This window comes from Barbatula barbatula (assembly GCF_947034865.1).
Source record: "Barbatula barbatula genome assembly, chromosome: 13".
NCBI classification, from domain to species: Eukaryota; Metazoa; Chordata; class Actinopteri; order Cypriniformes; family Nemacheilidae; genus Barbatula; species Barbatula barbatula.
This window is the reverse complement of record NC_136776.1, coordinates 17,551,446-17,576,765: the sequence shown is the minus strand read 5'-3', so window position 1 is coordinate 17,576,765 and position 25,320 is coordinate 17,551,446. Positions and strand designations below refer to the sequence as shown.

General features: G+C 39.3%; 1 protein-coding gene across 1 annotated transcript; it reads right to left on the bottom strand.

Annotated features, from left to right (window-relative positions):
* Positions 1–12,807: 12,807 nt before the first annotated feature.
* Positions 12,808–25,320, bottom strand: tmem59l (transmembrane protein 59-like). Its single transcript, XM_079471470.1, has 8 exons — positions 25,025–25,320; positions 23,196–23,301; positions 22,380–22,474; positions 21,074–21,226; positions 16,420–16,528; positions 16,115–16,229; positions 15,537–15,654; positions 12,808–15,181 (listed from the first exon to the last, which is right to left on the bottom strand). The coding sequence occupies exons 1-8, from the start codon at positions 25,187–25,189 to the stop codon at positions 15,023–15,025; spliced, it is 1,020 nt and encodes a 339-aa protein (XP_079327596.1). The 5' UTR covers positions 25,190–25,320; the 3' UTR covers positions 12,808–15,022.

Below are 25,320 nucleotides of genomic sequence, written 5' to 3'. Positions count from 1 at the left end.
AATGAATAAATAGTGTCTAGGCAATGTTTTTATTGCTATATATTTTATTATTATAATAAAAATATTTAGAAATTAATGAATAGTGTCTCAGCAAAACGTGTATATATATATATATATATATATATATATATATATATATATATCTTTTTTTATATAGTATTTTATTTAATTATGCTGATATTTCAATAGTTTTTGTTCTTTATTTATTAAAGAAGTTTTAGTTTTATTATTAATTAACCCTGTTTGCTACCATAAAATGCTGGGTTATTTTCAACCCAAACGAGTCCAAAATGTGTTTTCATTTTTCTTGGTTCAACCTAAAGAATTAATTAAGTTGCTTAAAATTTTTAGCTAATTTAACTTAAAAATATTATTCAATATTAGTCAACACAACAAATTAAGTTAAATACAAATTTAATAAGTTAACTCATATTTTTATGTTGATTTAACTCAATATTTTAAGGCAACCAGGTAAGTTTAAAATGCAAAAAACGTCCAAAATGCTTAGTTAATTTAACTCATTGTTGGGACAAATGTATTAACTTTTTTCTGGGTTAATGTAACCCAACAGCTGGTTTTGTCACTTTCTGACGCAACGCTGGTTGAAAATAACTCAGCTTTTTTTTTTATTCGTTTCATCACAGTTAAAATGGCCTCCACCAAGCACCCAAGCATGAATCCTTCCCGCTCCGTCTACCATTGATAAATCCAATGTGCATCTGAATGCATTGTATACTTCCATTGCCACGCTGTCTAACCTGTCAGTAGATGCTTCTGTTTGTCAATATTTGCATATTGGATGATGTCGCCAACAACGCTCCCCCCACCTTCCCATCCCCCGCCCTTGCATCTTCTCATCTTTTTCTCTTCACTGTATCAGATGTGTCAGTGAAGAGCTAATCCACACACTCTATTTGTCCCTTGTTTTGTTTGGTTTCTAATTTCGCCACTGTTGGAAAATTACACATAATTGCAGTCTACAAATGCTAATGCCTCCCTGCTATCAGCCCCCCCCCACACGCCCCATCCCCCCAATGCCTGTTTCTCCTCTGCAGCCAGTAATTGTTAGTGTTGAAGAAACTCTTCTTCTTCAATAGAGCCTATCCAAACACACTCAAAACCAGAAAACCGCAAGCTGCTGATTGACAGCCAGGCTTGTATGTTCATTTCGGTATTGACATGGAAATTGCATGGTTTTGCAACACCTTGATTTACACAGGTGAGACATGTATTACATTAATTTACAGTTTACAAAAAATTACTTAACCTTATATTGGGCTTTCTTCTGTGGAACACAACAGGACGTGTTAGGTATACTTCCGTCTTTATATATGTCATGATTCTGCCTACTCTTGTCTTGATTTTCTGGTCTAGGGGCAGAATCATGACAGACCCACGTGTTTTATGTGGAGAGAGACATGTTATTGTCAATCAGGACATAATATGTGTTCTCTCCAGTCTCGTCATTTGGCCCCGCCCCTCTCGTTTCTAGTATAGCTTTCCTCCTGTGTCTCATTACCCACACCTGCCCATCGTTATCTCCTTTGTTAGTCTACCTATATATTGCCCTCTTGTCTATTGTCTTGTGCTCGTTCGTTGTACATGTTCCCTGGTAAAGTTCATGTTCTTGTACCCAGTTTGTATAGGTCTTAGTGTTATTCCTAGTTGTTTCTTTTTGCCCCCTTGTGGGAAGTCTTTGTTTTCGGTTTAGAAATTTAGTTTGGTCAGTGTTTTCCCCATCGTTGGGTGTTTGTTTTGTATCTGTTTATTAATAAATTATTGTTAACCCTGTGTCTGCCTGCACTTGGGTTCTTCCACCACGTACACCCTCCACGTTCACGACAATATAAATAATCCATAACCAGAAGTGCAATTAGCAAGTGCAGGATATACAGTTAGAATAAATACAAAATACAATATTGAGAAAATATTATACAGTTATGAAAATATGTTACAGTAGGTATGTTCTATGAAAATATGACAGTAGGTATGTACTATGAACAATATATACAGATGACTATATACTATGAACATTAACACTATGAACATTAATGTACAGGTGGATATGAGCAGATAATCATTTAGACTAAACAATAGTGCAAGTGATTTGTACAGAATGGGATGTTTTAAGAGATCAGTGCCCATGTTGCATTATTTGTTAGGTTTATATGAGGGATAACGTCTAACGTCCCCGCCAAAGGAAGTACTCGCTTTTAGGTAAACTATACTTCTAAATATTTTCACGCTTTTCTTCTATGACATAAAACACACCAATAATAAACCCTCTTGTGATTTTTTTAAATTGTGTCTTTAAATCGGCGCTTGCTAAAATCACAAGCTTGTTCGCAACCGCCGTTTTAATGACACAATATGGCTTTAAAAAAATCACAAGCGGGTTATTATTGGTGTGTTTTATGTCATAGAATAAAGCGTGAAAATATTTAGAGGGTACAAATTAATAAACAAATTAGTCACCTCGCCAAAAAGTTAAAAATCCTGTTAGATCAGGTTGGATATTTTCTAATTATAAAGATTTTATGATATTGGACGACACAATCTCACGTCACAAACATAACTTTTTTACCATGTGGCTAATTTTGGCTAATCCGTATGAATTTAGTAATACATTTTAGTGCGATTTGCTTTCGCGGCAGTGTTGTTACGGTTAGGCACTAGGCTTCAGTAGCCTATTGCTTTTTCTAATCGTACATTTTTCAAATAACATAAAATTCCTATGAATAAGCCACCTCGTAAAGAGTTATAAATTCCTATGATATCAGATTGTATTGGACAAGGACACATTAAGAAATGCAGTTTTTTTTATGTTGGGTCTAATAAACATTTTCTGGGTAAATTTCACCCAACAGTTCGGTTTGTCCCCTTTGAAATACGTGAAGGTATGGTTTTTATTATAGAGAGTACTGTTCCTTTAATTCGTGCCTAACTAGGTAAACATTCACATCAGGAGTCAGGACCAAGATATCTTATAAATGAGAATACTGGAATTAAGAGCAGGAGACATGGAAACCTGACCTTGCAAAAGAGCAATTTTTAAGAGTCAGGTGCTATGAGTACACTAAGACAGAGCGAGACAAAGAAAGAGTCAGCAAGAGAAGAAATAAAGAGGTCACAAAAGTGGTTATGAAAGCAGCTCTGACCTAATCTTCAGTGTTTATGGCTTTTCGCAGTCGCAGAGATTTTTTGCAGGCTGACATTAGAGTGGATGATGTCACCGAATCACAACATAGACGACGGCACACAGGAAGACTTAACAGTTCACCGTCCATCTTGTTAATACTGAATTAATCTCACAAAAACCTTTTTTGGAAAAACATCTCAATGTATGTTTATTCAAGTATTACACACACAAGTTTAGCAAAATGTTGAGTTTCTGGTGGCTTCCAGTGTGATTTGTTTTTGTGTATGTTTTAACTTGACGATTAAACGGAAGTGTCTTTACTGATTTATTTATCCCTCTGTTTTGATCCCAAACGAAAGATATTTCAAAGAATGTTGTTAACCGGCATTCTTCAAAATATCTTCTTGTGTGTTCTGCAGAAGAAAGAAAGTCAGGGTGAGTAAATGATGACAGATGTTCATTTTTGGGTGAACTTTGGCAGGCATTAAACCAACGTGCAAACTAATATCATAGACCGGTCACATTACATACAACACCATTGTACCATATAACAACACCTAAAAATCTATTCGGCTGTGTGTTAACATTGACCAATACCCTTTGAGGCCAACATGATGTCAGTGGAAAAGGAAAGTTGCTCCAGAGCAGGCGCAAGTAAATACACAATTTGACGAAAGATTACAAAGACAAACCGTTTTTTAATAACAGGCCCAATAAGTGCTCAAATGTGCATTCTAAGAAATGAAAGAAAAAACAATATCACTGAATATGAATCAAGAGTAAATAAGAATCACATGAATCATAGCAGAGAACTACGTGTGTCTACGAGAGAGGCTTCGCTCAACAGAATGCACCGTCGTTACAAACTAATCAAAAGCAGGTATTGCTAAGAGCAACAAGAAAAAGCCTTTCTGCGCATGAAAAAAGCCTAACCACATTGTGGTGGACCACGCATGCCATTTCGGTGATGTAGGTAGATGGAACAGAGCCTCTTCGACATGGAGCTGTCGGCGAAACAGAAAAGAACAATATTGGTAAAAGATTTGTTAAGGTCACATGTAAAGGCATATCTGATTTTCTTGTATCAAATTGTCAGAAATATTTCATATATTTAAAATATTTTACAGGAATACGCTTCGATGGAGAGCGAATCGTGTCTGCTCCTGGGAAGATCTCAATGTGTCTCCTTTGGAGGTTCAACAGAGATTGTATCTCCTCAAACATTAAGTTGATACTTAAATGAAACACGCCTGAGATCCCCCTCACTTCCTAGCAAAGAAATCCTAATTGTTCTTTAATGTCGCATGTAAAAGCGCATCCGATTTTCCTGCAAGACTCAATGAACACAGCAGCTCGTGTTGAAAAAAATATATGTTCGATGACATTTGCAGTCTAATTGTACGCTCTGAAATGCCAGCCGGGGAATTTTCCCGTCTTCGTTTAGTGCCGCATTGTCATGCGTCTAGGATGATATCAGCTCCCTTCTCAGTGTTTTGCATTGTTGACTGTGTTTCCGTGGGTCAGGCCAGCTAACAAGATCTGCCTGTTCCCTTCCAGGGCCTCAACACCCCTAAAACTGCGCGCGCGCACACACGTACACACAACACACGCGCAACCCTCCCCCACCGCGAGGAGACGAGGCATGTGGACAAACCACAGGCAGGGAGAGGTACACAGGGCCAGAGCTGTACTCTGTCTGATTACTGCAGGAAAAATATCACCACCGAGCCATTTCACTGGCTTTCTCACACGCGCTCTCAACCTGCTATCATGCGGAGATACGCGCATTTCCTTGCTCGTTTTCATGCGAGGCGCGCACAAACACCTTCGGCGACACTGACAACACACAGTCAATAATTGGATACATGCACATGCTTACCAAACAGGCTACCAGCACACACACACACACACACACACACAGAGGTGTTCATTATTTCACCAGAAACACACACACAAACATTCGCTTTCACATACTTGTACAGTGACTCCAGCTTGCGCATACCCTCCTTTTTGACACAACAACGCTCACAGTTATACACGCCTTCACACATACTGTAAGATTGACACACACACAAAAAAAATGTTTGCCATCATTTATTTATGACTTATTTATGACTGACTAAAGAAGATACTTTGAGAAATGTCTCTGTGGTTTTGTGTCCATACAACGGGGGCCCAATGTTGTTTGGTTACCAACATTCTTCAAAATATCTTCTTTTGTGTTCTGCAGAAGAAAGCCACAGGTTTGCATTCAGTATGAGCTTCCTCGCTATTGCATGTTTATGTATGATTCACTTCATTGGAATTAGGCACTTTGTAAATCTGAGGCTGACAAACCTGTGTGCACATCTTAATCCCTTATTAACCGAGATTTTTGATGTACGTTATTTATTCACTATGGATCACTGAGGTCTGTTTTCTCTGACCACATCGCTCAGCCCTGCCACTGCCCTCCGCAGCCCTTTAATACATCTTCCATCTTTATCAACCCACTGTGATTCATCCATTATTCCGACTGCAGCTCTGAACCTCCTTCAGTGGGGGTGCGTGCCAAATCCCAGCATTCTTTTCCTTCTAGGAGTCTTCCTAAAGCGTTACGTCCCGCTCAGCGTGCTCCACACGTACATATTCACGCCTGTTTTCATATGCACGTGTTACGCTGGGAATTGCTGTCTTGCGGGTTTTGGCCCATAGCCATAATGGTTTTCTACCCTTGCACTTTTTGATATATTCAGTGCTGTTTTGCATAAAAGTATAAGGTCGGACTTTTAAAATTTCGACTTCGCAAGTTTTCTTGTCCTCCTGAAAACTTCATAAAAGCCTTCTGCTCCTCATTGCTGCCCCAGAAGGATCATTACATACTTTTTTTTTCTGGGCAGTCTGAATTTTCATGACTTCGAAAAAGATTTTTGAAATTCACATTTTTGTAATACTTTGAAAGTTCGCCACAGAAGAAGGCAACTGAGAAATGTGGCTTTAAGCATTACTTAAGCACTACTTAGAAACTCATATTGACCTTAATGACTCAGATGCGATACTCATAGGCGCCTTTTGGGGAGGGGATAGTTCACCTCAAAATAATTCTGTAATCGTTTATTCACATTCATGTCGTTTAGAACCTGTATGAAATACAAAGGAATATCTTCTATTGTATTTTGCAGAAATAAGAAAGTCATACGGGTTGAAATGACGTGCGGATGAGTAAAGGATGGAAGAATTTTAGTTTATGGATTGAACTATTGCCTTTAAAGCGCATCTTTCAATATGTCGCATTTTTTTTTTCGCGCCCCTCCAACGTCACTAGTCACTCCATTTTAGACAGCATTTGCTCAACCACTCATCCCTGTTACCCAGATTACGGTTAAACATTTAAATATTCGATTAAACTGCCACAAATAAGGAACAAATCTGTTTTCGTCTCCTACCCTCAGTTTCATGTTAATGAAGTCAATACTACTCAATGCTGTTTCTACGTCAGTACGATCCATTTAAACACAACCGGGGCCCAAATGATTATCATCTCAGTGTCCAGGTCCCAAATAATGAGATTTGGCTCAATTAGGCTCCTTTCAAGGTGTGACGGCGAAGTGAAGAGTCTCTGAGAGCCGGAGGCAGCTAATCCACACGACTCTCAGGCCTAAGCGCAGTGGATTATACCCACTGCTGCTGTTTATCCTGTTCACACATCAGCTGTCTGCACCACAGATGCCTCCTCAACAGATAACATCTGATCTGAGGACAGCGAATGTGAAACAGCAGAAGTCAGGTTTCTCCTATGACTCATCACAGACCCTGTTAACACCTGTATTTAGCACTGTCCACTTGTGATTAAATCCCAAAACGGTGGTTAAAGGGGTCGCATGACACGGCTAAAACGAATATTATCGTTTGTTTTAGATGTAATGCAAAGTGTAATCACGATTTAAGGTTAAAAAACGCTGTATTTTCCACATACCGTACATGTTTGTATCTACTCTTTGCCCCGCCTCTCTGAAACACCCAGATTTTTTATAAAGCTAATCGCTCTGAAAAGCGAGGTGTGCTATGATTGGCCAGTTAACCAGTGCGTGGTGATTGGTCAAATATTGCATGCATGTGACGGAAATGTAACGCCTCTTACCATATTTGGAACATCAGGTTCCAAAGCAATTGTACTGACAGTTACGCCCACCTTACTTGCGTTTACATGTGGGGCGGTCGTAGTCAAATCCTACCACGAACTGATGTAGATTTGTGGGGGTGTGGCTACACAAGGTTTTTCAGGCAGGTCTGGGTGAGCATTTGGTTTTAGAGAGAATGCTTCTTTTGTTCCGACACTTTATTTTTGCAGTTTTACTTCAAAATCTGCATATGACTCTTTCTTCTGTGGAACACAAAAGAAGATATTTTGAGAAATGTATTTAGTGTTCATCCAATGGAAGTCAATGTTGTTTGCTTCCCTCATTCTTCAAAATAAAGTTTTTTGTGTTCTGTAGATAAACATTGTTGCAGTTAATCATACATCTGGCTAAAATATCTTATTTAGTGTGCAACTCATCTGAACTCGGTTGTATACTACACTTGCTTTTGGACATCCGTGTGTTGAGGGCACGGCCTAGGTTGAATTGGATAAAAGCTTCTGCTAAATGAATAAATGTAAATGGCTGTTACATGAGTCGAAGAGTCTCGGCTGTGGCTGATGGGATTAGACGCAGTTGATTGAGTCTCATACCTTTGCTTGAATTCTTTTCGATTCATTCAACTAAAAATGACACCTTCAAGGATCAGGTGGACAATTACAATCACAACTTGTGCGTGTCCAAATGTGATTGGTTGGAAAACATTTGTCCAGTTCAGTGATGTCTCAATCCCGCAAATGCACAAAGTTGTGTTTTTGTATTCCTTCTATTATTTTATATTAGTCAAGTGACTTTTTATATACCGTTGCTGTCCTTCTGAAACCTTGTATTGCTGCCGAAAAACATGCAACCATATTATGCAAAATTTCAACAATAAGCGAACTAAAGGCAACTGTGGCAAAAAAATGACATAATATGCTTTTAAAAAAATTGCCATAAATCAGGCCCAGTTTGGCGGGGTCATTTTTGTTGTATGTACAATATGAATAAAGACTCAATACTACTTTTACAAATGTCTATTAATACACAATAATAAAAACAAAATCTTACCCAGTCCTCAAAATCGAACTCATCTCAGTCTCGTCCCATTTTTTTAGGGACATAGGGGGCCCTCTCTCTTTTACGGCCTGTTTTCTATGTCTATGAAAATATGTTTTCATTCCCCTGAAGCGGGAAAGATCCTGCAGGCCCCTCTCCCGGCAGCAGGCGGTTTTGATGTGGAGGTCTCGTGTTGGGTTTCAGCACCATCTAAACATATGATCTCCATTAAGGATTGGGGAATGGATGATGGTTGCTGACTGGTGATGCTGGACAGATAGAGTCAGAGCGAGGGCATTAATACAGACCACGTTGACATCCGCTGCCATGCTGGGAGTTAAAGCGAACATCTAAATCTAACATCAAATGCATTGTATGTTCACCGAATATATGAGCTAGGGTTTTATCTACGAGCCTGAGAAATCTTGACGGGGTCTTGTGCAGGCGAGATGCGTGCCGTTACAGGTCATTGAAATCTCACGTCATATTTCACAACCACGGGCCGGGGCAGTACGGGTGTCGCTGAGAATAAATCACAGCTATGAACGAGAATGAAAAAAGTCTTTCTGTGAGGAAAAGTGACCGAATTATTCATGACTTTTCTATTATTTTAATTATTATTTAATCATGACATACACAGCTCAGGTATTGGCATGTCTATCCACATGAACCTTGATTTACAAGATATAGACAATGCAGCTTATGCAACAAGTCCGCTGAAATAAAAAATGCGATCCAACCGCTTGTGTACGGATGTGATGCGAGTTTGCACTTTTTTGCACAGATTTGACAACAGTTCCCCTATTGTTATGATGGACTGATTCGTGCTTGTCAAATTAATGTCATGTATATGCTAATTAAAATAGTTTTATGATTATAACATAGTAATAAACGTGTAATAACACACCGAATATTCAACCGAACATTTCAGTTCATCGTTATTTCTATTGATTCTACATATCATTCCCAATATTTAAAAAGGTTTCCAATGTTCGCTTGATAGTGTATGTCTTGTTTTGCCCAAGCTGTAGTATCTATTGTTCCTCCTCCATTTGTGATCCGAGATATTTAGATCTCACATTTCCATAATACGATTGGACAGAAACATTCACATTCATTGTGTTTTTATCCTAAGTCCATTCTCTCCGTAAAATCGCAACGGGACAGTATTTTATAACGCTCCCTTATCAGCTCCGGGGTTTAGTTATTTACTTTAAAATGGACTAATTTCTTATTCTAGCGGAGGGAGGAACGGCCGCTGACTTGAACAGCTGCTTCATGACCCAAAAAACTGTCAGTCTTTCCCTGGAATAAATTGTGGAACGTTCCACTTTACCGTTGAGGGGGGAGCGGCTCCGTGAGGAAAGACGTGTGAGCGAAAGCCCGGCGTTAATAAACCATGTTTCGCTTTGTGCCACAAATACTTACGAATCACAAACGCAAATAGACATTTGATAGATTTTAATGAGTGTTTAGGCGATGTTCGCCCGATTAAAAGTTGATATCTTGTTATGCGCACCTCCGCTGTTTCTCGCTCCGATTCGGGTAGGCTCATAGTAGAATCAATTCACAGCGAGGGGAGCTTGAAACCGTCTTCTCATGCCTGCGCGCTCAGTTTGGTGAGCGGCGTGTTGGGTATCTCAGAGCTGAACTCTGGGTGTAAGATGTATGATAAGCTGTCCATCTTCTCACTGAGTCGTATGTGTACTGTAGCACGCCGGAAATATATCAGTTGACGTTTAGATGTTTCGTCAATGAACGTGCGTTTGACACGCAGGGCAACAGACGTTGCGCGCACTCGGAAATCGACGCGTTCTTGCGTTCTTTGTTTGTCAAGTCGCGACGTAAAAGTTCGTCCGCGTGTGTTGGTGCTCCAACCATTACACTTCTCTCAGACTGACTGGTGTTTGAAGATAAACGTTAGCGTTACTAGTCTGCTCAGTCCACATGGGTCAGATAGGCTTTATTTCTTTGATTGACACGCGTCAAGTAGTACTCGCGCAACGCCTTTGTGACGTCACGGCTCGTTAAACTCATGAATAATGTATATTATGCATATTTATCAAGCTCGATGGACGAGGCTGGACGTGTACTTGGGATTTTAGAAGATTGTAGTATTTTAACATCACTTGTGAAATGAAAAACGCTGGGATACGAGTTAATATGATTATATATTTTACCGTTTCAATGCAAATACGAGCAATGTTCCGACTTGTAAAGGAGAGACTATTGGAAAATAAGAAAGTTACGATTAAAACCATGGTCTCGTTCATAGATGTTTACACTTCCTGTGACGCGAGCCCCGTGACCTGTTATTTGTTACAAAAACATGTTATTAAAATATATAATATCATATAACGAGCGCTATTTGCACACAATTCTCGCGCATTGATGCATTTTCCTCAGTTCACTCCTTTTGCGTATTTTTTGCTATCGCAACCTATGTGTGTAACCACCTTTATTAGGGCACGGCAAAGAACGACATGTATTTTTAGCATATCTATGTGCATTTTTTGGTATCCCACAAATGTCTGAAGCATATTCAGAAAGCACCTACTTATGCATGCATGACATGATTATGGAAACCACCCGATATCGCATTCACACCACTTTTCTCACACTGTTTTTCTCTCTCTCTCTCTCTCTCTCTCTCTCTCTCTCTCTCTCTCTCTCTCTCTCTCTCATTCATTATTCTGTACATTTCTGCAAGGTCCTGTGTGGCAATGGTTTTGGCTCTTCAATGCACTGCAGGCTGACTTTACCAGCAGGCTGAAACTGATAAGGATGTGGTATAGGGTTAAAGCGGCGCTGTAGCCCACAGACAGTCTCCACACCTCGGCAGCAATAAGGATACCACACAGACCCAGCCTCACTGCACCCCCTATGGTAGGACAACTGAAGTGTAACGCACGACTTTGAACTGTGACACGCAACACGATTGACTGGTTTGTCACACTGCACTAAGTATAAGGCACGACACGTCATACTTGCGTCACCTGCAATTTAGTGATAATGATCAAAGAACGAAAGTATTCAATTATATACTTGTGAGACAAAAATAGGAAATAATAGTTATTTATAAAGAATTTGGCTCCTGTTGGAAAGACAGAAAGAAAAGTTTCACACGACCAAAAAGTGTGGTTGCAACAACAGGGAAGATTATTTGGTTCTTTTTGGATCTTGACACTACATCATCGGTATGAATAAAATCTGTAAATCATTTTCTCCAGAACAGACGAAATAACAGCGTCCTGGAACAACTCGAGGAAAAAACGAGACATGTCACATCTCTCTTTAACGTTATACCGGTGAATTACAGACTCGCCGCTGTTATTCAGAATAGGCTTTCATGGCTGAAGCGTTCTGGGATCGCGTTCGTATGGGGGACACTCGGAGCTGGAGTTCATGTAGGGTTGTTATTATCTTTGTGCGTTTGCATCGAGTCAGATTCTTCGGCAACTGACCATGTGAGTCATATGCAAACAAGTCTATCTTTAGTTGGGTTTCTTTAGTCCCCTGCAAGCCTATTGTGCGGCATCAGTGCGCCGCCGACTATGTTAATGTTTGCATGGCGGCACAATGCTCTCTATCTGATAACTTCATCTGCCGGTTAATAATAAACTGAGATGGACCAGAATATGAAGCACACAGGTGAGGCAAAACGAGGCCCATAGGATAACTGACAATTAAGGAAACGAATCCACATTTCCATGCTCTGTAATGGCTAAATGATGTATGGATGACTCTGTTTTCGGGTGGGAAATGTTTTATCACAGTTGATGGGCACCCAGAGAGCGTGTTTGTGTATGCGAGACTGTGTTATATCTGGCGGAAGCTATTATGGAGGAGCAATCTGCTCGGCCTCTCACCCAAAACGTGCCACTGACCTTCACACGTTCGCACCTGCTTCACAGCACAGGTGGTTTGTTTGGAAAATACCTGTGAACGTCTTGAGACGCATCACCTCCATTAAACGGTTGGATGTCGGTAGGTGCTGAGATTAGGATATTATATAAACAGAAGCAAAAATGTGTTAAAAACAAATAAAGATGAGATCAAATTTGCGGTATGTAGCCAATGATTCATTTAAAGCCTCCTCACGGAGGCGCAGTCAGATATATATGCACGTGCGCCATCTAGTGACGATAGTGTGAATGTACACTTGTGCGCCATCCAACATATCGACTTTTAAAAATGTTTAGACAAACCAAAAATGTCTTAATTGTGTTTAATATGGGTTCAATAGAAACGTGTTTTTTTTAAACAAAATGTGTATAATTTAATCATCAGAACTGAAGCGGCCCATTCATTTATACTCATTGGAGATGTATGTCGCCCCCGTGTGTTGGATCGTATATCATACAGTGAGGGATGCATTTTTAAGACGGCTCCATATCCTTAAAAGCATGCACATTCATGTATTTACATTCATTCAAATGATGCATTCTGTGTAACTTTGCAAAAGCATTGAAATAATCATTGATGTAGAGTCATAATGATAGGCTTCGGTTTCACTTGACAATTTAATAAAAGTGGCAAACAACATGGAAAACAATTGAAGTTTTTTGTTTAACACATGCGACTGTAAAAACACAGCTAACGTCATTTTTATGATTTACTATTTCTTCGTAAATGAATTCTACAATGTGCAAAGACTATTCTTTGAAAATAACATCTTGTTATCTTTAATCATGACTGAGTAAGGCTATCAAAGATTGAAGTCATATTGAAATTAAACGAAGAGTTCACCTCCAAAATGAAAATCCTGTCATTATTTACACGCCCTCTTGTCATTTCAAAACCTGAATGACTTTATTTCTTCTGCGGAGCACAAACGAAGATATTTAGAAAAATGTTGGAAACACAAAATCGTTGCATTGGTTTTGTGTACATACATTAGAAGTCAATGGGGACCGATGGTTTTTGGTTACCAACAGTTTTCAAAATATCTTCTATTGTTTTAGAACAAAGAAAATCACACAGGTTTAAAACGATGACATGTTGAGTAAACGACGATAGAATTTTCATTTTGAAGGTGAAATCAAGCTTGATGACGCTCCTCAGATTATGCCTGGTTTTCACAGACAGGGTCAAATATTTTCGTTTTTTACATGAAATTATTTTGAAACATTGACCACCACACAGTTAACACACCTATTGAATTATCTTCATGGACAAGAACAATACCCACACCAGATGAATTACATGAAAACACTTTATTGGTCCGATATTATGGATTATCTCATGGGAAACTGTTCAAAAGAGAAAAACCAATATTATTGATACATATTTCATACAGTGATGACGTTGCTTAGAACCAGAAGATATTAAATGGCTTATTAAGGTATCTCGCCTCTCGCTTCTTAATAATTTACAATTATAATTACAATGCCTTACCAAACATTAAGCAAAAAACACAAAGATCACAAGCCTACAGCAGTTCGCTTTCAAAAAGAGATTGGGACAATATATTTAATGTCTCATAGCTTACTAGCATGCAATGTGGCTGGACTTAAAAAGGGAAAATAGCTGCACAAGACAAATGGTGCTAAAGCTCCTCGAGTCTACAGTGTGGTTACAAAAGATATATTTGTCAAAAACCGGCTGCTTGGTAGACAGAAATCCCCCCATTTCAAACCCCACCCCAACACCTTTCCCTTTGGGATGAAACAATATCTGTAATAGGACAGAAAATATTAGCACGGGTAGAATACAACAACTCACATTCGGTCTGAACAGCAAGTTTATTGTCTATCTATGTTTCTAACAGTGGGGAAGAGTTTCTAAGTATTAGAATCGAAAGGATATTTAAATGAGACGTAAAAGACAGCAGTCGAGATATGATGCGTTACTGTACGCTTGGAATAAATACAGAAAAAATAAAATAAATATACATCATGCGTTCTAGATATGCATGTGGGTAGTTTAGCTTCATTTTAGTTTAAATGCATAACAATGCATGTTAAAGTCTCCCTGCATTTCTGTGTGCATACAATTTTTTTAGTTTGAACTCTATAATTTAACTAACTATTAGCATTTAGTATTATGTTAAATGTAACATGTGTTGTTTTGTCTGTGTATCAGTTTAAAGAAAGCATTTAAATGAATCAGTTAATGTCATCTCGAGCATCTTTCGCTAATTGGTTGCGTTTGATATCTCTGTTGCTCCGTTCAAAGAGAAAATCGAAGTGTCCGCAAAAAAGTTGAACTGTTCCTGACAGATCGCCATCAAAGCTTGTTATCAAAGGAGGAGGGGCACTTTGAAAACGTAGTCTGTGTTCTGTCCAATTGAAATATTTGGATGAGCTGACAGAACTTGACAAATAATCCAATACTCCTTTCGAGGTTTATATAAGCATCTACCGCCCGAGCCCCAGTGCGTTTATAAAAGAATCCAATGAGAACGTATAACAACAGCGATATGACAATTGCTGTGAAGTTGTTCATGAGCTCAAACGTTGCTAGGGCATTTCAATGTATATATTATAGTTGACAATGCATAAGTTAGTACATCATGTAAACAAGCACCTAATACTACGATTCCATGAGGTTCATGGATTCAGTGATTAGACTAGGATTTAGACAGGACGTACTTGTAACCCATATAATAAATGGCATCATGCAATTTTTTCTTTAGAAAAATGATTTGTCTTCCCTTTAAATTGGAGACAAGTAGCTCTGAAGCACGAGTTAAACCCTAGTTGTCGAAAGTACTTCCTTAGTGCTTTTAAAGTGATGTTTTGCTGAGGTCCACCTTGACTGGAAGTGGCCCCGCCTCTTTGCTATCCTCCGATTGGCTGATGGTCATGGCAATCACAGGCGTCAGGTGGTATGGGTTGACCTTCTGGGTGTCATCCAAGAACTCCTTATCTCCATTGATGCTTAGCTGTTAAAACAGCATCTATGCTTAATATTCAACATATATCAACGCACATCGGCAACAGAATACCATTTAATCCTTTGTGATGTAATTTGCATTAATAACTTTTCAACGTAAAACATTTTTTGTTTGGCATTCAAATAGAAATAATATTCTCTTTATGAGAAAGCACTGTATGTGTGTAAAATAAGTTTTTATTTATTTGACACAAGACAGGTGTAGGGTTTAAAAACCGTTAATGTAAAATAACAAAAATATCTGGCAACCCTTAAACCATGCCATATAAAGTAAAAGTAATACTTTACTGCTGATAAACACAATGTGTGGATTGTATCCGTGTGTCTGTCGCATTAGCCTGTACCTGATTCTTGACGTGTTGCTCAGGTGCTGTGACTAGACTGGCACAGCTAAGCCACAGCATCACCATGATAGACAAAAAAAGACACGCTGCTAATATCCAGCGTGGCAGCCCTGAGCGCCTGTCAAACATATGTGATGAGAAGTTAAACGTTAAACGCACACTTTTAAATGCAGTAATGTATTTTTGTACATATGCTATTTAACATATGCTTTCATAATATTGTATCAGCAATATGAAATTGCGAATATTCTTAGTGATGTTTTGCAAATCGTTTTTTCCACTCATAATAAGGCTGTATTTGTTACCATTAAAAAATGCATCAGCTAACATGAACTAACATTTTTTTAGACGTTTTGTTTGTTGTTAACTAATGCATTAACTACAGTTCAACATTTTTATTTAATTTATTTGTTGTTTATAAAATGTACAGAGACATAACCTAGCTGCAATCGAAATGCAACGTGTCCTTGCTGGATATTGTTAGCTTGTGTTCACCTTATTTAAAGATTAGCATTTCTGCATAAACGTAATCTTGATCAAACCAAAAACATAAAACACCTGCGTTCATCCCGTCTCACCTTGACATGCAGCCCAGGAAGTCATGCTCAGCAGCTGGATCCTCGGCGTGTTGGCTGACATGCTTTCCTTTCGCTCCAGGTTTTGCCGCATTCCTCTCCCCATGCGACCGCCCACCTGCAAGGATGCAGAGGCAGCACTCGTGACCATCAATTTCATGACCCTCCAGCTTCACACTAACCGCGGCAGCACAAATAGATGTGTCGCAAATATAAGTCAAAGCTCAAGCGCCGATCTTAAATGAGCTATCTGAGAGAAAACGGAAGAGCTTTCGACAAGCATCTGGGTTGACGGTGGATCCTCTTACCAGTATGCGGTCGCTGTGTGTGCGAGTTGACTTGGGGCCAGGGTTTGTCAGCCACGTTGGAGCGTGGGGCTTGTAACTCAGGCAAGGAGTATTCGATCTCTGGTTGGCTCTGGGAGAATCAACAAACACACTGTCAAGGGCAGGAAACAGCATTATGGGATTTACTAAGCGGAAAGGCTTCTGAATGAGATGGCTGGCTTGGCGAGCGTTTTTGTTATGGTGAAGTTTTCAATGCCTGGGTGAGAAAATAAAACTTGTGACATAAAGCTATTGCGATTCTCAGGATAATGAATGGCGCAGTTAAACATGATGACATTGGTAAACACAAGCTAAAACTAACCGCCGGTGCAGGTCCTGCTTACGTCTGTTTCACAGGCAGAAATTGATTCCCGAGGGCGATCGGTAACAGAAGAAATACCTGACACCATACACTCTACCTTAGAGGTTCGTGGACCCCTTTATGAGATGGGGTGTGAAAATCCTGAATCGCATAAAAAAACCAGGCAATCAAGAGACATCCTTGACTTCTTATAAAACTATAAGTCATGCAGTTATGTGGATGTATTGTGGCACAAAGTCAGCTAGTCAACGCAACAAAGTGCAGGGGAACAATTTAATCTGAAAAGAGGGCTCTTTCAAACAGGATCCAAAGGACGTGACTTCAAATCTGTCTCATTAGTCTAGGCAAGAACTTTTCGCTTTTCTTCTCGCCTTATGGGTGAATGAGTGCATGTTTTTTTGTAAAGAATGCATCTTTAGCTTCCCCGTGAGATCTTATTAAAGAGGGATTTCTAAGCTCTTGCACTGAATTCTTCAGAAACGGACTCAGATCTGACTCGGAGCAGATCTCTAAGAGGCTCTCTGGGGAGGCTCATGTGAACTTCTGAAATGACCACAGAGAGGTCTGCAGAAGCAAACACGGGGGGTTAGTAGATGAAAACCAAGGGAACTGTTTGCGTGTCATGTTATTCTTGTATTCTGATAAGTAATCAATAACTAGAGGCAGTGTGTCTGGGATTGTATATTAAACGGAGGGAATAGAGATCCACTGATATACTGTATCAGTCAATAATCAGTATTGGTTGATAAAGGCAATTTTTCCACACTATCGGCCGATAGTTTACAAACAGCTGATTATCAGGGTCAATATATCCTGTCAATCAAAAGAGGACGAGAAAATACAATGAATTTGTGCTTTGTATATAGAAAATGTTAAGAAACATCACCTGTTTGACGTCCAATATTAATATTCATTATATGAATTAATAACATTCAGAATAAACTTCAGAATCAGCATCGGCAGATATCACTCTGAATATATCGGTATCGGTGCATCTCTAGTTAGGATTTGTTTTTTTTAAACTTAGATTTTCAGGTATATTTTAGTTTTGCATATGTGTACACTACCGGTCAAAAGTTTAGGTTTATTTACAAATTTTTATTGATAGTTTTCCCACATTTTACAATAACAGTAAATAGGGCTGTCAAAAATGTATTAATTTTGTATTTATAACACATACAGTAAATGCATGTATCTTAGCAAAATACACAAATTAATAAACATTTAAATATATTTTTAATTATTGGTAATATACATAAATATACGATTAATCATTAACCAGCACTAACAGTAAACCCATCAAAACCATGGAATATCGCAACTGGAATTGTGGGTATTACATCCAAAATAGATTTACTCTATGTAATATTTTAGCATTTTCAAAGTTCTCAGCATTTGCTTAGAATTTGCTAAATCATATAAAATCATGCATTTTATCATCCATCATCTTTTGTAAACGTATATAAGGAATATCTTGCATCAATTCTGGACTTTTTTGGCTGCTTTTTTATTCATTATTTAGTCAGAATAATCATTTAAAAAAATTATAAACAGTTAAATATATGGGTTAAAAGATTTTTTAAATCACGCGCAACATTTTTTTGTCAAGTTCTCCTAAAATCTTGACCGGTGGTGTATATAATATATATATGCAAACTGACACATTCTAATTCAAACACAACCGCTCAAAAATAAATAAATCAAATAAAAAATATACACATATGAAAAATCTCACTAATCGACCAGCTTGTGGTTTGAGCGCTAGTTGACTATTTAACCATCGTGACCTGTCCTTGCTTTGGCTGAAAGCATCAACCACATGCCCAAATGCAAACATACAACTCCCTGTTATGTCCAATCCTAATGTCCAAAGATTAAAGACAGACACGTATCAGCAAACTCAAAAACAGACACGAGAAGACATGAAGGCGTAGCATGAAATGCAACATAGTATGGACAATTTAGCTCTGCAAAAAAAGTTCAACTCTCACAGTTGGTTTAATTGAAAGGGATGCTGTCAAACGTATTGAATCCAGATGTCTTCAAGGCACGAGAATCAAAGGGAGAGAAATGAACATCTGAGGAAGTTAATGTTGACTGGCCACAGACCGATGGAATCTTGCCATTAGTAAAAGCGGGCTGACGTGCATCTGTCACGCATTACTGCAGAACTCGCCAAAGGTGATCAATGCAGCTTACGGGGCTGCCAAGAAGACGAAGCCTAGACTGTTGACTTAATAGTAAACAATGGCGTTTTCCTTATTTGGGATTGGCTTTCTTTCTCCGAAGCCCATCTTTTCGCATGTAGCCGTCGTCCACGCTGAATTTAAACAAGATGGGAGACCTTTTCCAAACAAAAATTCATCCCCCAATCAGTGACTAGTCAACGACGGAGTCGTGTTTACCCTTCAGCTCGGAGGAAATAGTCTGATTCCTGTTGATTACCTCTAAGGGACCTACAAAACCATGGACGGGGTGGACACACATTAGGCACAGACTGCAATTTAACTCATGTCAAATGTCGGGCTGTTTCTGATGTGAAACTGGGCTACAGATCATAGACGTCCCCCAATGTTTGCAACATGTCCCATCTTCAATATTTGGAAGAGAGTAAATTGTCCCCCCAATTACGCATCTGTCTTAATGTTTTAAATCAGCGTTGAATGGTTCCTCTTAGAGAAATCCTGTACTGCAGGTGATGTTGAACTTTTATCAATTTCACATCAAAAGGTTAATACTGAAGTTTCATACAAATTATTTCAATATTTATTCACATACGCGTTCCTGTTCGACATTCTTTCTTCTGCAGAACACAAAAGATGATATTTTAAAGAATGTTGGCAACCAAACAACATTGGACCCCCATTGACTTTCATTGTATGGATACAAAACCACTGACGTTTCTAAAATAATAGAGTCATATACAGGTTTTAAATGACATGAGGGTGATGACCAAAGTTTCATTTTTGGGTTAACTATTCCTTATCCCTAGCAATGTACCTAACTTATGTCCACATACCAAAATAAGAGACTTTTATCATATAAAATATAAATGAGTGTTTGAGAACATGGGACATCAGTCAAACACCAATCAAAGGCTGAACAAGCTCTTTGACTGGATTTTTTTCAATATGAAACTTTAGGGAAATGTGTGCAGCGCTCATTTAGAAAGTGTTCGAATTCCTCTCAGACATTCCTTCAGAAAAACACATTTCATTACTTCCTCGAGAAAATCAAACAGATTAGAACATAAATCATATTTATAGAGAAACCTTTCAAATCCTGCTAGCGCTGTGCCGGAACATCAAGAGAAGCCAGAACTCTTAGTTTTTTCTGCTTTTTATATTATAGTTGTGCAGTGGTCCATGTAACACAAAAAAACAGCCTCATCTTTGCCGAATGCACACCACAGCAGGCCTCCTGAAAAACAATCAGCTTTTTCTTCATTTAGATGCCTGAGGCAAGAAGCCCATCATTAGTCTTCCACTTCCCCAGAAATGGCGTCTCGCTATTTCGTCAAAGTTCTCCATGTGTTTGATTTAGAAGTCATACTACAACCAAACATTGGGGTTTCACCCTCTTCTGTACGATCTCTGGCCTGGGTCGATTCTTCACGTGGTCTTCTGACTGCCAGCTAACCGCTAAACACATGCTAGGCTAGCCGCAGGACGACTGCGGAGGGCTCGTTCACAGCTGTTAAAACAACAATTCATCATGGCTGCGATTACACTGACAACTTGTGATGGTTTAATTCTACATTTAGTGCTGCATCTTTGAACCCCAGAGGGCCAAAGGATAGGAATGTGCTAAAAATTGCAAAATTCTGTCATTGATTACCTGCCCTCATATTGTTCCAAGCTCGTATGACTTGATTTAGTTGGTTTGGTGAAAATAATTCTGTGGAACACAAAAGAAGAAATTTTGAGAAATGTCTCGGTGCTTTTGTGTCCACACAAGGGAAGTCAATATGGGTCAATGTGGTTTGGTTACCAACATTCTTCAAAATATCTTCTTTTGTGTTCTGCAGAACACAGGTTTGGAATGACATAAGCATGTGTAGACAAAATCAGATTTTCCTGTTTTGTGTAAATCCATTAATAAACACAACTGTTTCTTGGTTGTTTTATGATTGTAGTTGGTTTAGAAACAGCGCGAAACCTTACGAAACTAAACTTGCAATCCACTGCGATATCCCCTTGAGAAAATACAGTTTCTTCTCATTTAGAATCATTGGATGGAGATAATCCAGCGTTGAAACCGAGAGCATTTGGGTCACTTGTGGAGTTTACTAAAAAGAAAGGACAACACACTAACCTGGAACACGACAACCTTCCCGTCATCAGCCTGTAGGTAGAAGGTCCAGGTGGAGGAAATGAAGCTCTGAGCGGAACTGACGATGTCATTGCACCAGCTGGAAAGGGCATCCATTACCGAGATGGGTTTGGGGCGGTTGGTCAGGGCCTTCAGCTATAAATTATATCGAAAGCAATTTGTTAAGAGCTTGAAATGTTAGATAAAAATCAAAACACCACAACTAAGGATGGATTAGAGACTGAGCCAAAGAGTCCCGGAGCGTTTGGATGGCATGGACCTCCAACTGAGAGGCCCACAAGTCGCCTGAGAGTAAGAAACGACAAATGTTGTTGTCACCATTGCAGTGAATTAAAAACATGATGTATCCTGTCTTAAAAGTATGGCTTTACTTTGTCACATGTAATACTTTATTTCTTATATTTGCTATGTGATCTCTTGTCATTTTCACTCAGTCATTTAGCGGACACGGCAAAGTGATTCTCAAATGAAGAACATTTTAACATCATATTTAACAAACATTTAAAAGACCTACACTGCTGTTCAAACGTTCTGAAACATTTGTTTTTACTTTCCTTGCACATTGTAGAATAATAGTAAACGCATCAAACACATCTGAGATTTATGTGGTAACTAAAAGCATTTAAAAGAAATCAAAAAGATACTGCGGCATCTTCAAGGCCGCCTCCCTTCGCCAAGAATTCGCAAAATCGCACTCTTGCCCTTTTATCAGCCAGTTTAAAAAAAGCTTTTTAAACAGTATTGAAGGAATTCTGATTCACATATTACGGCTGTTTGGTCTTCTTTATTTGATCAAGTCAATTATTTATTTATTTTAAATAAAAGTTTAGTTTTTGTAACTATATTAATATTTGCTATCTACAAAGGTCATTTTAAATATTTTAACATGCACCTTCATATGACAAAACGTTAGTGTATACAGATGCTGCTTCATGGGACAAATAAGCAAAAAAACTATTTCGTGGACAGGGCTTAAGCCAACTTAAATGTTAGAGGTGGCTTGATTGAAAATTTACACTGATATCTCAAAATGTGGTATGATTGTTTTGTCTCAAGATGCACAGTAATGGTTTTTTTTGTAAAGTATGTTTTTAAAAACGACTTATATCCTATCCTAATTTACCTAAGGCCTAGCCCTGGTTTAAGATAAAGTCAGAATCCATGAATGAATGAATCCATTTTAAGTCGCTTGTCTTTGCTCCAAGGGGGTCCACAAAATGCCGCTGCACCAGGGCCTTGGGGGCCATAATCCGTCTTTGAGGAAACAACAACGTGTGAATTTTTTTACCTTTCTCCTTTTGATCTCCGGCTCAGCGGGTTGGCTGGCGCACCCAGTGCTACAGGCCTCCTGCTCCAGCAGTTTGCTGTAGGCCTCCTGGCATGCTGCAAACAAACACACATACACAAATGTTACCTGTCGGGCGGTTCCGTCTCTGTCTACCGCTCCCCGCGGTCATCAATATCAACAAACATCAGAGTATCTTACACCAGAAAGCTGAGAATTGATTTTCAATAAACAAACTTCCGTCTTGCCTAGCAGCTTCCCGCAGACAGTGCTGTATTGACCGTTTGCCACTAGCGCACAAAATCATCGCCAGATAAAAATGAGTGCTATCAGGCTGTCTGCACACTCAATATATGTCCTTGGGCTATGCAGCGCCTCATTCCGAAACATTATCGCTGTCAAATGTTCGTCTCTTCTTCTTTCCAACGTAGTGAATGCGTTTTGACAAGCAATTCACTTTGAAAATATATTTCTCGCTTTAAATTGTTACCAGCTCACCGGTTCAATTTGAGTGGTTCTTACGCTTGAGGTTCTTGGAAACAGTAATAAGTGGGCACATTATATATATATTTTCTCATTTACTGACAAACACAGCTTTTATATTGCTACTGAAACTGAATGAATAGCAAAGGATGTCTCAATATCTATGTGCTTCTAGCATTCTCCTGTCGCCAATATTTGCCGAATGAAGGGAAATGTAGTTTGGCACCACATTCCTGTCCACTCATAACCACCCAAATGACTCTTATTTACAACTTTTGATAATCATACCCTTTTGCTTCCATCATAATTTATAAGCTAGTAAGGTTGATGTCTTACCTCCCTGGCATTCTTCTTTGCTGGTATTGGTGCCTGCGTTTCCATTCACAAACTGGCAGATTGAGTACAGGCGGCATCCACGGTGACAGGCATTCATGATGGAGTCCTGCACGAACAAGGCAACTACATAAAAGCTTCATTCACAAGGAATCTCTTTGTATACTTTGTACAGTAATAATAACACATGTAACACAGACTCCAAGAATCAACTTTAATAGATGTTCCCCACGTTTTGAGGTGCGATTAAAAGATCTTTTATGGGATATCTAACCCGGGATGCTGATAATCATTACACAAGACCTGACACGTTTGAGGTGTTCTGGATGTGAGGCAAGCAGTACTGTTATGATTGAGGCGGAAAATCAAATCTGAATAGTTACAGAGATCCCTGGTGTGACCGTAAGCACATAAACAAATGGTGCGCCAGGTGTGACCTTGCATGCAAAGTAGTAATTGACTGTTCAAGGACAAACAAGCAAAGGTCACCCTTCACACGATACGACGTCTTGAGAGTCTGAATCAATGCTGTCATGAATTGAATATATAAATTAAATTACCTCTCCAAGTTCACTTTGAATCAATAGATTGAACTTAATGGATGTCGCTTTGACCCACAATGTCAAAATGTTGAAATGAATATTAGGTAATGGCTAGAAATTACTTGAGCATGTTTGTGTCACCTTTTTGTTTGTGCACAACACCCAAATGTCTAAAATATGAAATGCCCGAGAGCCTTTTTAAATATAAGTACTATCAAGTGCATCCTTGCATGATCTTACCGCAGTATCTAAAATAAAACATCTTAAGTATTATCAAAAGGAAAACAGCGCCGACAGATGGTTGAACCGACATTAAAAAAGTAAATTACTGGTGAATTTCACCAAAACCTCTTGTCTGTGACGTTTAAAGCCATAACAAGGCAACACGCCTCCTGGTGCAACCTCGAATTTATGATGATGAAAGTAAAACAACAGTTTACCCTAAAAAACCTTTCGATTTAAGATTACGTTAACAGAGTAGCTACTAAACCAAGACAGAGAGTTTAAAACGTTGAGACTGCAAATAAGGGCACAGCATTAAAATAGAAGATGCGACGCCGTTATAACAGTATACTGCCATGACGCTTAACCCACCGCACCTGCTGAAGTGCATCACGCAAGGTGATGCTACCACTGCAAAATAAATATATATTTTATTCCCGTTTGCTGTGAATGCAGAAAACACAATTCTTTAACGTTACGTAAGCACGCGTATGCAATCGCAGTTGAACGAATACCGCGCTCGGACATCGCGCAAATCCACGTCTTTCCAAGGGTCGTTTGTGGGACATCAAACAAAAGAGATGAGCATTCACTGGAATTCGTTTTGCGCATTTAGAATTTGCAATGTTTCGATTCGCTTTAAACAAATCTGGTTGACAGATGCGCTCGAGCATAGATCGCCTGACACGAACGGACGTAATGACAATCGTCCGTGTCCACCGTTATAGTTCATGCGTCATAACGCATAATTCTCGGCCTTGTCTCGGCGGATACAAAGTAAGGTCTCCGTGCGGTGCCAAGAACTGGGGCACAGAAATCCATGAATCGATTAAGAATCGACTCGGGATGCTGCCAGATAACGCTCCCATCTTTTGCGCAGTGCCGAAGCTGCAGACGCGCAAAGGTTTTTGTGTTTAAAACGAACGTTTTACTTCATCTAACGCGATTTCTGTTCTCTATTCCAAAAGGACTCTATTAAGTCAAATACCAAATAAGCGGTCTTATTCGAGGCATTTGTTAATAAGCCGTTATAATATACCGCAGACGCATCTGGTACGTGGCACTTACTTTGGCGGGGCTTTTGTTTTTGATGGACATCTGGCATTGTTTTTTGCAGTAATTGATATCGCCCAGTTGGTTGTCAAAGAGATCGGACGATGCCGCCGCCAATGCTACCAGAATAAGAGAAACGAGCGCGGGCACGCCGCGCACCCTGCCGCCGAACTGGAGCATCTCGTTTCGTAGGATTCGGGTAAGCGCGGTCTCGGCGTGCACTGGCGCGTCTGCGGGGTTCGGTGCGTCTCGGCTCTCGACCTGTCCCTGCTGCTGCTGCTGCTGCTGCTGTTTCGGTCCGGGCTCTATCT